At 45.7% G+C, this 15,588-nt stretch overlaps 1 protein-coding gene across 1 annotated transcript in view; it reads right to left on the reverse strand.

Annotated features, from left to right (window-relative positions):
• Positions 1–15,588, reverse strand: part of LOC147881746 (uncharacterized) — a 246,312-nt gene that overhangs the window by 135,779 nt on the left and 94,945 nt on the right. The window contains exons 10-11 of the mRNA XM_087401787.1: positions 10,547–10,960; positions 10,292–10,349 (exon numbers count right to left, since the gene is read on the reverse strand). Coding sequence (XP_087257913.1) covers positions 10,292–10,349; positions 10,547–10,960 — 472 coding nt within the window. The remainder of the gene's footprint in view (positions 1–10,291; positions 10,350–10,546; positions 10,961–15,588) is intronic.

Here is a 15,588-nt window from a genome sequence, read left to right on the forward strand (position 1 = left end):
AGACGGACGAACAAAGTGAAAATGCCAATTCTACAGTATTAGATCTTCTAAAGCGCTATGTGTCCGAATAGAAAGCCAAATGGGAAAGGCATCTTCCTCTTGTGGAATTTGCATACAATAATACTACGTGCAGCTCCACAGGAACAGCCCCATTCAAAGTCATTTATGGAAAGGTGATTTTGCCACCTATCCTCATAACAAAGGACAAGATATTTGTAGCTGATCAATATGTTCGAGACTTGGACACAGCCTTTTCCCAAGTTCAAATAGCAATTGAAATATCACAACAAAAGCAAAAGAAGGCTGCAGGCAAGCATAAGAGAGAAATGAATCTCCAAGAAGGTTACTCAAGTTTGAAAAATCACGTTTAAGAAAGATGAAAGGGAAGGAAAAAGTATACCCAAAGCTGTCTCCTAGATATTATGGGCCTTTTTGGGTTACTGAGCCCATAAATGAAGTCGCATATCGGCTAGAATTGCTTGAGACTTGGAAGATTCACAATGCTTTTCATGTGAGTCTTCTCAAGAAGTACCAAGGACCAGAGCCCATGGAACCAGTACAAGAAGAGCCACCAGCGGTGGAAGGATGGAGGAGATCCTTCAACCAGAACAAATTATATACCTCACAGAAAAGAAAGGACCCAAAGGCAAGGTCGTCTGCAGATACCTTGTTAATTTTAAGAACTATTCAGCACTTGATGCCAAGTGGGTAGATGAGGACTTTTCAGAATATCCTCAAGTTTTGCACTTGTATCAGGAAGCTTTTCAATTGACGGCAATTATTAGAAGCCGAGGGGTGTCACCATTTGGTACTTCTCTCAAGAAATAAAGTATAATCTTTATTAGAAATTCATCCTAGATCACACCTCCTGGTTAGGACCTCAAAGGAGACTTTTGTGTGCTTGCAAATGGATAGATCAGCCAACGGCATGATAGATGTGTGTGCAAATAAACACCCCTATAGCAATGCTGATGGACTTGCAAACAAAAAAAGGGCAGGATGACAATGACCAGCAAAGACCATGATTGTACCTATTTGCCTCCCTCTCCCTTGCAAATGGTCATTACAGCACTGCCTCTTGGAATCCAAAAGGCCAAGATCATCTAGACTGCGATAGCAGAATCCTCCATTCTATTAATTACTTGGGGCCCAATGGTCTAGCCTTCACTTAGTGGGCCTTAGGTATTTTAAGAGGGTCAAGAATCCTCCTTGACTCTCATGTTCGGCATCATGGTCCACAGTTTTGTCGAATTCATGCCATTCATGTCCTCAATAGTACAGACTTGTACTTGCATCGGTGAATACTTGATGGGAGATTGTAACGATCATCATTGCCCAACATATTTAGAGATCTAGTTACATAGAGAGTAAACGGGTTGTCCTTTCTTTTTTGAGACAATCAGAAGCATGAGGTGGGGTTTCCAGCCACAGCCCTAGTTCTAATCAAGTCTTTTGTTTGCTTAGACTTTTTGAAAGGTGTATTACGACAATTTTCTATGCCATGCCTTGAGTTTCTTCTCTCTTCTATTTCTTACATAGTAGAAGTCTATTTCATGAAAAATTGGGCATTACCTTCAACAACAAGCAGTCCCTACCTCACCTTCACTCATTCTATTGTAAGCCTTGTTGCTCCATGCATTCTCCACTCACTTGCCCTAGCATTAGCCTAGCTATTGATCTCACCTGACCATAAAGCACAAGAGCAGAAGTAAATGCCTATAATGCACAACAAACGTCCAACACATGTCGAAGTTAGGATGAACCCCAACCCGACCCCAGGGATTAGCTCCGCCTAGGGGATATAGTTAGATATAATGGTGGCTAAATTGGAGCAGCCATGTTCCTTGAAAATGCCAAATGTCACTAACCCCTAGCTCAACTGTATTGAATAGAATCTCCTATTTTGCAATTGTTACGCACACATTCACTCCCTAGTTAACTAAGGAGATACTTGCACCTAGCCAATCACTTCAATGAAGCTCTTTGTAAAGGGTTTCTTACAGCCTCGATTGTTAATACCATTTTTCTAATTTACAAAGAGACACTATGGACACTAGTAACTAAGGTCATTTGCTACCCAAGGGTGAATGGCCTAATATGCATACAAAGGGGTAGGCAACATTCAGATGGGACCACTCCATTGTGGACCGAATTTCTCCCTAAGGGATCTCATTGAGGAGGCTAGGCAAAAGGCTTACTATTGCTTTGTTGACTTAGACATTCAACTGTGTCCCAACGGGTCATCTTATTTCACGCCTTCAGATACTAGGGATTGCAAAAAACGTCCTCTAGGAAATCTTGGCTGTATATGAAAGGGTCATAGGCAGAGGTCCACCACACAAGGGCTCTCAAAGAAGGTGAGTAGCAATATTGGGGTGATGCAGGGATGCCCCTTATCCCCACACTATTTGGACTCTATATTGACGAGCTACTATGCACCGAACGAGCTTCTAGTGAAGCTCAGCTTCTATAGGGATCATTGTTTACATATCATCGAGGAGGGTTTCATTAACCCACCAAGATATACGCATATTAACTTACCCCATTCACTAAGGATTTCTATTGGGCGGTGTGTGAAGATTTTTGAAAACCCCAAACTCAACTTGTACATGTGTACATGAGTGATGTTCCGTATTGTGGTAAAGTCATGGGACCACTCATTGACTCAGTGTGGGCGTCATGGATGTGTGGTTATATGTGGCAATCAAGCTTTAGGCTTTGCTCGAAGGTTATGTGAAAGGGTGTGTTTTGAGACTAAGGTTGGAATATGTGCTTTAAGTGCCTTGGTGTATGAATTTGTGGGAATCCTTCGGAGTGGTAAAAAAGAAACATGAGGTGACCTGGCTAATTTCAAGAAAAGCATGCATGCATGCTACGTAAATGAGGAAAGGATGCTTCTAGTTGACGAGTTGGACGTAGATGAAGGTGACAACTTGCAGGAGAATTCCAAAAGGAGATCATGGGCACCTGGAGGATCATCGCGCAAAAAGGACCAGCTGGAGAGTTCTAAGGGGGTTGGGCAATCACACAGGAGGGTGTGAGAAGGAGGAGGAGGACCAGAAGGAGGAGGAGAGCCTTGGGAGAAGGTGTGTGCTCCATGAGGAGAAGAGGAGCTGTGAGGCAGCAGTGATCATGAAAAGGAGATGTGGGAGAAGCGCCGGGTGCTAGGGGACGCAGCTATGGGTCGCTACTGTGTGGTGCAAGGGGAGGTTCCAAAGGCCCGTGCACAGAGACAAGGATGGAGTCGAGAGCTTGGACGTGGCGGGAAGGATCATGGTGCGCAGAAAGGTACGTGAACTCATGGTGGAAGAGGGAGCCAGGATTGCACAAAGGAGACCAGGAACCAGAAGCAGGGGAGCCTGTGGAGGGATTCCGAGCTGGAGGTGTCGCCACTACAGGAGAGGAGGATCTTGGAAGAGGCAGAAGCTCTGGGATGCTGTAGGAGCAGCTACGGGAAGAGACTGAGGCAGCTGGTTGTCGATTGCTCACAGGAGGGGGATGAGAGCTAGGGGTGGTGAGGAATCGCGTCACTGATGGGGGGCCTGGGAGGTTCCAAAGGCTAGGAAGGCGTGTGAACTCAGAGGCAGGAGCTCTGGGATTTGAGGGGGTGTGGCTACTGCGTGCTGGAGGACCTGAGATGATGGAGGCTCGTAGGGGTGGAGGAAGAACCGTGAACAGCTAAAGCTTGAAGGGGATGAGCATGGGAGCTCAGAGGCTGTGGGGAAATGGATTGTGTTGGCTGGGAGCTTCGGGGGCTTTTGCTGAAGAGGTCGACAGATGCTTGAATGGAGGCTTGGGGACTTGGTTGCATCTCTGATGTGGCATAGCGTCGCCACTGTGGAGGCTCGGGAAGAATACCTTGGGTGTGAAGAGCAGAGCTCTGTGAGCAGAGGTTTGTAGTGGAAAGGAGGAGAATTATGAAGGCCAGAGATTTGTGGGAGCTCCATGAGCAAAAGGGGAAGGATCGGGGGATCTTAGAGGGCAGAGGGGAGCTCTAAAAGGAGTGCGTCATTCACTACTGCATGAGGTGGGCATAGAGTGAGGAGGAGAATAGCTATGAGGTAGTTATTATAGCTTGAAGGCAGAGATGAGTAAGAAAGGCGGGTTGCATCATTTCTAATGTTATTAATGAACTATGGGAAATAGTGGTTGTGGCCAGAGTATGAGTTGTATATAGAGGTGTGTAGAGGCCAGGATGTTGAATGAATGCCTTTTGCCTTCTGATATTGTTGTTCGGTTGTTTTAAACGTGGATGAGGGTGGCTGTGAAGGCGGATTAGGCTCTACTGCTTTTGTCCATCCACATTTTGGTGCCTCCACGGAGGAATGTCACTTCAGTTCACAAGTGTGAGAGTGGGATTAGAAGTTAGAGAATCAGAGAGGTAAAGAGATGGCTCAGGACTTTCCAGAGTTCTGGGGGTTACCGCATGAAAGTGTGTCTAAGTTTCTGAAAAAGATGGAGTTTACAGCCCTGATGCAGGATAGAGCAACTCCAGAGATCCTTTCTCAGATCTTGACCTTTTGTTTACAGGGTGATGCAAAAGCATGGTTACAGATGTTTGTGACCACCTTCAGAAATGCTCAACAGCATGACCCTGAGTATGGTGTGGTCAGAGCTGCTTTCTTGGCACAGTTTATCCATGTGAGGAGTCCGAATGAAGTATGGAAGAAGTTGTGCAAAATTCAGCAAAAGGATAGTCAAGATGTGGATCAGTATCTGATAGAGTTTGGTAGACTGTGGAGTCTATGGTGTGAGGCTTTGATTCCTAAAGTACCCCCGCAGATGATAAAGAGAGACCGGTTTGTGGCTGGTCTAGAGCCTACCCTCCATCTGAAGGTGGAGCTGAAGAATCTGGATAGCTTTGAGGAGGCTGTCAGAGTTGCTCATGAGAAGGAGTGGGAGGTGAAGCATCTGAGGCGGTTGGGAATACAGGAAGAACCGAAGAAGTATGCGAATGTTCAAGAGATGGTGAATGTACATCCTGAGAAAGAAGCTATAGCAATTCCTAAATAGGAGGATTCATTGAAGAAATATATTCATGAAGCAGTGGAGCTCATGAAGTCTTTAAGCTTGAATTGGGTAGAGTCTGCAGGAAGAGGAAGAGGTAGAGGTGTTATGGGAAGGAAGACATGCATCATCTGGTTCTGAAGGAAATTCAGCAGATATTGGAAGAGGGAGAGGATATCCGAGTAATGTGCAATGCTGGAATTGTGGTGAGTGGGGTCATATCAGTCCGCAATGTGAGAAACCAGCCAAAGCTAATGGTGGTATGTATCAGTTGTCTACAGGAATGAATGATAGGGTGATTGACCCTAGTATGCAGATGAAGGATGCAATTCAGCCCAATGTTCATGAAGTCCGTAAGGTCACATTTGCAGAGCAGGATATGGGACAGATTAACCTGTTGGAAATGGAGAAGGGTAAGGTTTTTGGAATCAGGCCTGAAGAGTTTTCAGAAGATGAGGAAGGAGGAGGATGGAAGTATTGATGATGTGCAGCCAGTTATGGTTCAGCCTATGATTAGGGAAGTGATGAAGGCTCCAGTGTGCTATCTACCATGTGAACAGTTTACTAATTTTTCCTTGCATGTTATCAGGGATGAGGATAAGGGTTCCTGTATGTCTGTTTGTCATGATTTTAATGTGGAAGAGGCTGCTGGTCATACTCTTAAACAGGCTGAAACTGATTATGAGCATGTTGATTGTACTTCTGACTCTTGGCAGAGAAATCCAGATATGTTGTTTAAGAAGATTATTGATGATGCTGTAGATTGTGAAAGTGATGTTAATGCTGAGGAACCTGATGTGTTTGAATATGGATATGACTTGGATGATCTCTTTAATTCAAAAATGAGTAATGACTTGCATGTGCCTGTACTTCAGCTAGTCAAGGTAGAATGTGATGATCAAAAGGTTACTAATGAAGATACTATGGATGAAGTACATATTGATGATCTGGGTGATAAGTTGGATATTGCAGCTTGTGAGAATTTGGATGATGAGCTGAACTGTATTCTTGATAATGCATTGGATGATCTGTTGGAATTGGCTTCCTTGGAGAAGATAACAAATACTTGCATACCAGTTCTGTAGGAAGGGAGTGATGGTGTGACTGATGATGAGTTAGATGCTATTTTGGATGATGACGTGATAGATTTTGCATGTGTGGTTGCTGATCATAAGGTGTGTGTTTCTTGTCATGCCCAAGAGAATGAGTCAGTTGTAAGTAGTGAGAATGCATGTTAGGTTATTGTTGTTGGTCAGGGGGACCAAAATGCTTTGCCTGGCAGTTTAGGAAGCTTAGACTTGGTAGAGATGCCTTTGCAAGATGTGGAGAATCTTGAAGGATCACCAGTGGTCTTGAAGCTGGAGAAACTATAGGGAAGTGGCAATGATGAGTCTACAGTGCATGAAGTTGCTGTGTTTGATGTTGATGGGCTGAAGGGAAATGAGTTTATGGTGGATACACCTCATGTTGATGCTCAACATATGGATGAGTGGTCTCGCTATAGTCTTAGTTTGGCAGTTTGTCCAGAGGAAGAGTTGGAAACCAATGATGTAGGTTGCAAATTGAATGACCATGAGATGGAAGTTGATGATCACATGTTTGTTAATTCAGTATATGATTATGAGTGGGATTCAGATGTGTCAGAGAGTAGAGGTGAGGAATGGTTGTTTCCATCACAAGATTATGTGAGCTGGTATGGAGGAGGAAATGCAATAGTATATATTGATGATGCCATATATAAAGAACCTAGAGGGTTGCTGAAAATGGAAGATCATGACAGGATGTATCAATGGTTATTTGACAGAGGAAAATGCTTGAAGAATTGGAAGGTGTATGCACCGAGATTTCTGTTTGATCCAGGAGGATAAATAGTCTCTGTTTGCACAGCTGTTGGACATGAATGTCACAGCAGAAGAGTGGGGTTGCCAAAGGTGTGTGAAGATTTTTGAAAACCCCAAACTCAACTTGTACATGTGTACATGAGTGATGTTCTGTATTGTGGTAAAGTCATGGGACCACTCATTGACTCAGTGTGGGCGTCATGGATGTGTGGTTATATGTGGCAATCAAGCTTTAGGCTTTGTTGGAAGGTTATGTGAAAGGGTGTGCTTTGAGACTAAGGTTGGAATATGTGCTTTAAGTGCCTTGGTGTATGAATTTGTGGGAATCCTTTGGAGTGGTAAAAAAGAAACATGAGGTGACGTGGCTAATTTTAAGAAAAGCATGCATGCATGCTACGTAAATGAGGAAAGGATGCTTCTGGTTGACGAGTTGGACGTAGATGAAGGTGACAACTTGCAGGAGAATTCCAGAAGGAGATCATGGGCACCTGGAGGATCATCGCGCAAAAAGGACCTGCCGGAGAGTTCTAAGGGGGCTGGGCAATCACACAGGAGGGTGCGAGGAGGAGGAGGAGAACTAGAAGGAGGAGGAGAGCCTTGGGAGAAGGTGTCTGCTCCATGAGGAGAAGAGGAGCTGTGAGGCAGCAGTGATCACGAAAAGGAGGTGTGGGAGAAGCGCCGGGTGCTAGGTGATGCAGCTATGGGTCGCTACTGTGTGGTGCAGGGGGAGGTTCCAAAGGCCGGTGCACAGAGAGGAGGAGGGAGTCGAGAGCTTGGACGTGGCAGGAAGGATCGTGGTGCGCAGAAAGGGACGTGAGCTCATGGTGGAAGAGGGAGCCAGGATTGCGCAAAGGAGACCGGGAACAAGAAGCAGGGGAGCTCGTGGAGGGATTCTGAGCTGAAGGTGTCGCCACTACAGGAGAGGAGGATCTTGGAAGAGGCAGAAGTTCTGGGATGCTGTAGGAGCAGCTACGGGAAGAGACTGAGGCAGCTGGTTGTCGATTGCTCACAGGAGGGGGACTAGGGGTGGTGAGGAATCGCGTCAGTGATGGGGGGCCTGGGAGGTTCCAAAGGCTAGGAAGGCGTGTGAACTCAGAGGCAGGAGCTCTGGGATTTGAGGGGGTGTGGCTACTGCGTGCTGGAGGACCTGAGATGATGGAGGCTCGTAGGGGTGGAGGAAGAACCGTGAACAGCTAAAGCTTGAAGGGGATGAGCATGGGAGCTCAGAGGCTGTGGGGAAATGGATTGTGTTGGCTGGGAGCTTCGGGGGCTTTTGCTAAAGAGGTCGACAGATGCTTGAATGGAGGCTTGGGGACTTGGTTGCATCTCTGATGTGGCATAGCGTCGCCACTGTGGAGGCTCGGGAAGAATACCTTGGGTGTGAAGAGCAGAGCTCTGTGAGCAGAGGTTTGTAGTGGAAAGGAGGAGAATTATGAAGGCCAGAGATCTGTGGGAGCTCCATGAGCAAAAGGGGAAGGATCGGGGGATCTCAGAGGGCAGAGGGGAGCTCTAAAAGGAGTGCGTCATTCACTACTTGCATGAGGTGGGCATAGAGTGAGGAGGAGAATAGCTATGAGGTAGTTATTATAGCTTGAAGGCAGAGATGAGCAAGAAAGGCGGGTTGCATCATTTCTAATGTTATTAATGAACTATGGGGAAATAGTGGTTGTGGCCAGAGTATGACTTGTATATATAGAGGTGTGTAGAGGCCAGGATGGTGAATGAATGCCTTTTGCCTTCTGATAGTGTTGTTGAGTTGTTTTAAACGTGGATGAGGGTGGCTATGAAGGTGGATTAGGCTCTACTGCTTTTGTCCATCCAATGGTTTCGGGTCTCTTCACCTAGGCTGCGCATTGAGAGGGGCATGGCAGAGGGTCTACCCCGAGAGAGGCACATATGCACATTATGTGACACATAGGAGGTCTAGTCGGAGTAGCGTTCATTTTCAGGTGCCCTGTTTCCTACGAGATCTGAGGGCGCTTCTACTGCCTCTTTAGAGACAGTTCTGGGGTGTTGTCCCGATTTCTCTCCTATCCAGACTAGAGATTCTTGGCGGCTTTCATCCATGAGGCAGTCACACACCGGGAGCGTCTACTTCCATCACAGAGACAGGAGCAAACCTCCTCCTTGGCAGACCCTTCTTAGAGCTCAATCACGAGTTCTTCCAACTAGAGCATATGGACCCCCATACTATGAGGCCCCGACATGATCGAGATCCATAGCTTGCGACACGATAGCTCAAATAGAGGGTTGACGCACATATTAACTTGGGCATATCCCCTCTCTGTTCACAGTCGGGGAGCGACTGACAAGCGTCACTATAGCCCTTGTTAGGCGCAGAGCTATGACCACGTTACGACACAAGACCATGCCTGGGAGCAGCCGACAACACTCTATCACCGACTTTATGCTTCCACTATCTCATCCACCTGGACGACCTGATGATGATGTTGGTGATGAGGATGATGATGATGATGAGACCGATGTGGAGTCGATCACTCTAACATGACTATGTTGTTGTAGTTAGCACTAGTTTTTGCATTTTGCATTGGTGTGGATGCTCGTTTAGTAGCTCCACCCTCACAGTTTGTTTGTATCAAGATTCTCAGTCTCATAGACCCATCGGTCTTCCGAAGACTTTAATAAACTCTCTTTTCTTTTCTTTCTTTCTCTCACAAGTTTATGCATCTGCAATGCGTGCAGCATTGCCAGATTGATGGCTATGTTCTAGCCTTCATTGCAATGCTCGCCATGCCTACTTTTCAGTGCAAAAACCTCAATAGGTTGGTCTCTTTTAAAGCTGTACATGATCCTTCTTATTGTTATTTTTTAAGTTTTTACTTATGCAGCTGCAATGTTAGATTACATTCTCCTACCTGCCACATCAAACCCATCCATACATTTTCATTTTACATTTCAGATAACCGTTCTTGGAGGATTGCCCGCACAACGATGAATGTTTGATTTTGCTGGTGAAAGATTTGAGCATAATGATGAATGCTTGATTTTTCTTGGGAAGGATTTGTTTGCTATCCTCTCTGGACCGAAAACTGTACCTATGGTTGATGATTCAGTCTTGCTTCTAGGATCAAAGAATTGCGAGGGGAGTAGTAGGCCTATGGGAAAAATCAAAGGGTGCGAAGAGATTCAATTTGACACGGATCTAGAATTGGAGGAGTAGAAAATTAAGTTGAGTCTAACAGAGTGCCTAAAAGAAGAGTTGGTGGAAGAAGAGCCGCATCATGGCAACATCTACCAGCAGGGAAGGTCATGGCAACATCTACCCAAAAGTATCCAGGGAAGCTCATGTTGCTATACCAACACATTATTTAGACAGGACAGCAAGCAAGGCTATGTAAGCTTCAAGATAATGATTCAGCACAAGAAAAGCCATGAGATTATGGGACTGGTGCAAAACTAGTTCTTCTACCAAAGCAACTCACCCGGTTTGATATCTCGGTGGGTAATGTTGCGATCATGACATGCCTTCACCCCCAACAACTGCAAGCTCATGTGGTAATGACAATGCAAAAAAATACAGGTCAATGTTCCAGACGGTAACTGAGTGCTTTTGCATACATTGCCCAATTTAGCACAGAGTAGATTTTCAATGCCCAATTCAGCATAAAGTAGCCTAGATTTTCATTCAGTAGTACAAAATGATCCCCAATACTGTCAATAAGAAGAGAGCATTTCACCAGCTGATAGATGAGACTGCGCATCTCCTGTTGTCCATCCTCAGTCGTTTTCAGCCACCTCCACCAATTCGAAGGCTCCAATACTCGAATATGCCCTCTCCAGCTTGATTCTTCTCCACTCGGTATTGTTCTGTCTACTGTATAAAGCAAACTAGACAAAGGGTACCCTTCATTGCAGAAAACTAACCAAAGGTCTCCTTGCATGTTGGCCTGAAAGCTCTCCACATATCGCACTAAATGCTTCAACCCATCTTCTGTCCCTTGTTCCTCTTCGTCCACCTCATCTTCTGTGTGGAGCTTCTTTTTTGTTTTTCCTGCAAATTTGGTTTTGACAAAATTTCTGACATTCATGAAAATCTCACCAAAATATCTTTCACGAATTCCACTCAGGTAGACTGCATCACCTTTCTCCACCTGATCAGCAAATGTTTATTATTTGATTAGGAACTCAAAGCAACTATTCTGCATATTTAATGAGAGAAAATATACCTTACATTTAGACTTGAAAATGTACAATAAAAGACAAATCAATCTCTTCCTTTCCAGAATAAATCATGAATGACAAGGCAGTATAAAACATGTCTGACTTGTGAAAATAAAAGACAGCTTACTGCAGCTTTGCTGCTTCTGAGTCCGCCAACTTTTTTAGCACTCCACCAACCTCAAATTAACTTAAAAACGAGCTCAATGTGTTGGAGTTATGTAGGTCAACCTTCCATTTGCGAGACCCCAAATGAGGAGAACATGGGGGGGTGGCACCAAGAAGGTCTCAGAGATGCCATTGGGGCAAAACTGAGGATTTGCAGGGCTGCCACATGGACAACATGTAGGCTGCCATGTGATCAAGATATAGAGCGTAACCAAGCTGCCATTGGAGGGCTGGACAAGCACTGACAAATGGCCAGCAGTTCCCATCCAAAGAGCAGCCACATCCAGAGCCAACAGCAAGGGCTGCTCAGAGATTAGTAGGCTTGGGCCTGCACTGGGGGCTACAACAAGCAATATCAGACTGCACAGCACTCAGGGAGTGGTTGGGTCAGTAAAGGGTTGTACAAAGGAGTCTGGAGCAGGTGTGCAAGCAGCAAAGTCCTGCACAGTAGTCAATAGCAAAAGGCGCACCCAACAGGAGCTGCAGGCGCAGGTTGGGTCACTCAGGCAGGTCGGGGCAGAGCAGGACAGAGTTGTCTGGAGCTGGAAGCCAAGCCACAGAAGGGTGCCTGCATGGGACCATGTAAAGACTGCACAACAGGGTCGGATAGTCTGCAGACTGGTGGGCCAGCAGTCTGCAGGCTGGTCGGAGAATTTGCCACGGCCTCCAGCCCTATAAAAGGGTCTGATTCTCTATTCCACATTGCCAAGCCTCTAGTTCCTCAACTTGGAGGTCCAGAACTACAACAAGAGGTCTTCATCATAGGCTGCCTGCATAGTGACAAGGAAGGACAGAATCATGGGAGTCTTGTGCCTCACCATTGAGCTGCCTACACAGCAGCAAGGAGGTCAAGGTTCAACAGAGCAACTACTGCCTTACGATAGGCTGTCCAAGCGAGCATCAGGAAGGGTGTTTGTGGGGTACCATTACAAAGCCCAAAAAAGCTCTAGGAGAGCAACACAGGGTGAAGATAGGAGAACAGTTATGAGTGTCACAGGTGTCAACATCTAGTCAGCACCCTGCTGATAGAGGCTGGCACACTGTGCACATATTTTGTATATGATTTGGTCCATGCTTGAACAAGAATATATTACCATTTCTACTCTCTCTCTTTCTCTCTCTCTCTCTACAGCATTGTTTATTTACTGTCTGCATCTCAATCGCTTTCTACAATAGTACACATCATGGAAAGAAGTTGGATTTGAAATTCACACAAGTGACCATGTGATTCCACGCATCCTTCCTCAGACTCAAAAGATGGAAGAGAAGAAAGAAGAATGAAGCTTTCTCATCTTGGTTCCTCAGTTGGGTGCTTACCACTATGTGGTTCTTCCAGTCTTGCTATGGTTTCCTCCACTTTTGGAGTGATCCTGTTAAAGGATTTGCAAATATTATGGAAACTTTCTGATAAATCAATAAAATAATCCCTTTTTCCCCACAAAAAAAACATGAAAAACACTCTGATTCCTGGGCACTATCTTGTTTCATCTATCTTCGCTGCAGGGATCATTGGCTGTAGCAAGAAATCCCACCGCTCTTATCTTTTCTAACACATTATGGAGTCTATGTTTTCTTGTGAAAACAAATGTGAAAGAGCAAAAATGTGATAGGTTTACAAAAATATGAAAACTATCGTTAGAAGTTTAGGAACAAAACGAGCATAGCTATATACAAACATTAGCAGCAAAATCTTGAATACAATCCAGAAGATTCACAAAACAGACCTACAAACAAATACATGCCAATACGAGAGAGTGTATGAGCGAGTGTATGGGAATTAAAAAACAAGAATCAAGGATTTAACGCTCCAATATATACCTAGATGATTTCAGGAACATTCCCAAACTCATCCTCTAAAAACACAACATAGTGCAGTTTCAATCTCACGATAGTCACTCATAAGATTGAAAACCATAAACTCCATCATGCGTAGGAAGGGCTAGCTACTATGACATCCCCATTGACGTCATCAACACCCAATAGTGGGTGTAGAGCATAGGATTTAACCCTCAAATATAAATAAATAATATAAGAAATGTTATCTTCAACGAATTCATTTATCATGTGTAATGGCACTTGCTCAGTAATGCTCCCAGATAACCAATAAGAGGCTAGAATCACAACTACGAACTTCAATAACCGACAAGCCTCATTCCCAACCCATTGAATGCCAATCTTGTTCCCTTTCTCCACATCGTCCTTGTTAGGGGTCAATTCATTGCCATCCCCAAAGAAGCTCGCTCTTAAATTGTGCTACAATCCTGTTCCTTAGAGCATCATCTCCTAAAAAGGGCACAGCACAAAATCTCAAGCTTCTTTGGTAGAATCTCAATCTAGGTCTTGCCAAGTTAAGCTCATCAAGATCCAATTGCATGGGATCCTTCAGCTCCTTGAATTGATGTACTTGCAAATGTCCTATTATCATCCACACTTGGGATGTACTGCCTGTCCCTATTTGCCTGACATGCTTTGACATGCAAGCACATATCGTCTGTGAATTCTTCGACATACGGCCCATCCACCTCCTGATATCATAAGTGATACCCTGCACAAAAAAGAAGGGGAAGGGAGCCAGTGGACAGCCCTACCTCTGTGAGAGAGGCGGCCTCTCCGGTGTGGCCTGCTATAAGGATGTGGCTAGAGCTCCCAGCATATTAACGAGATCCTGCATATCCACTATGCTAAAAAGCCTATTTGCAAGTGGCACGAACAACGAGGAGGTGCCGCAAGTGGAGGGAAAAAAGGGAATAGAGAAAGAAAGAAAGAAAGAAATTTTATTAGAGTCTTCGGAAGACCGATGGGTCTATGAGACTGAAAGAAAACCTGATACAAATCACAGTAAGGGTGGAGCTATTGAAACGAGCATCATCACCCGTGTTGAATCGTAAGTCTACTGATCATACATAATCAAATACATCTGGATGTAACAATGAAAAGAAAAAGACTAAAGTGGAGCGGAATCCTCCGTATGTCATGTCGCCCTAGCTGGTGCATAGCCGCCGGTGATGGGACACTGGTGCCCGTCAAGGGGTGCCGTGTGTCTCGGTCTCCTAGACAAGGCTCGACACAAGACCAAAGCCACCGTGACTCCCGTGGGACGTATCCCGGGTCTAAACAATGACGGGAGGTCCCCTAGAGTGCTCTATGTGTTCCCTCGATGTCTCGTGTGTTGTGCTACGATCGTCGGGTCGAAAACTCTATCACGTCTGCGGCTAGAGACTGGACAATCAATGTCACTCGATGGGAAGAACTCTGTGATCCTGCTTTGAGAGTTGTCTAATGATGTGGCCAAACCCCATTGCCTGAGTAAGTACTCTCTATGTCGAACCCCCTCGTGAATGAAGGCAGCGAGGCATCTCTGATCTGGGTAGGCGAGGAATCTGGAAAGAAGACCAGAGCCGTCTTTGAAGAGTAGTGGTAGCGACCTTGGATCTCGTAGTACACTGGGCACCTGAAAATAAAATGCTCCTTCGACTCAACCTCCTGACAGTCGCACAATGTGCATAAGCGATGCTCCCTAGGGATCTCCTCTACTCTGCCGCTCTCTATGCGGAGGCGTTGTGATGATACCCGAAACTGTCCAATGGAGACCCGTAGTGAGTGAGGCATATGAAGCTCAGTGTACCCCGGTGGTGTGATGAATCCCTCCTCCGAAATACGAAGACAGTAATCTCTGTAGAAACTTAGCTTCACTGGAAGCTCCCTCGGCTCCAACTAGGTCCTAAAGGTGTGTAGTTGCAGGAGATCCTCTCGAATGACCTGGTGGGTGTGTGGCCCGATCGGGATGGTGGGTGGGAGTACCTGAGGGGCATCTAAACGGTACTGAAAAGGAGGTATCCTATCGATGTGAAACCCTAGTCTCACAAACCATCTACGAGTCCGTGCATACCAGCATCGCTCATCTTCCTCTGCTGCCAACCTCATGGAGGAATCGAGAGCCAACCATAGCAACCTCTATCTCCTTGATGTGCAGTCCCCATATGATCTAACCCGGTGTAGATATGTGATGGTCTGAAAGGTTGCATCTAGCTGGAGTGGAGAAGCACCAAACTCGGCCTGAATAATGTGATGTGGTAGAGACGGTTGCCCCCGAATCATCAGTGAGAGCATGAGGATCTGCAGGTGCTCCACCCGTGTCCACTCTATCTCTGACATGTCAGGTCCCCAACAAGGGCTGCCATACATACCGGCTGGTCGGACCAAGGAGTCGAAGAGAAGAGCCTTGGTTCGAGGGTCCTGCAAGTGGGAGTGGAAGCATTGTCTCTCTAGCCGAGCCGGTGTAGATATGTGATGGTCTGAAAGGTTGCATCTAGCTGGAGTGGAGAAGCACCAAACTCGGCCTGAATAATGTGATGTGGTAGAGACGGTTGCCCCCGAATCATCAGTGAGAAAA

This window comes from Dipteris shenzhenensis, chromosome 30 (assembly GCF_047967505.1).
Source record: "Dipteris shenzhenensis isolate YYH24624 ecotype China chromosome 30, Dip_SZ_1.0, whole genome shotgun sequence".
NCBI lineage: Eukaryota > Viridiplantae > Streptophyta > Polypodiopsida > Gleicheniales > Dipteridaceae > Dipteris > Dipteris shenzhenensis.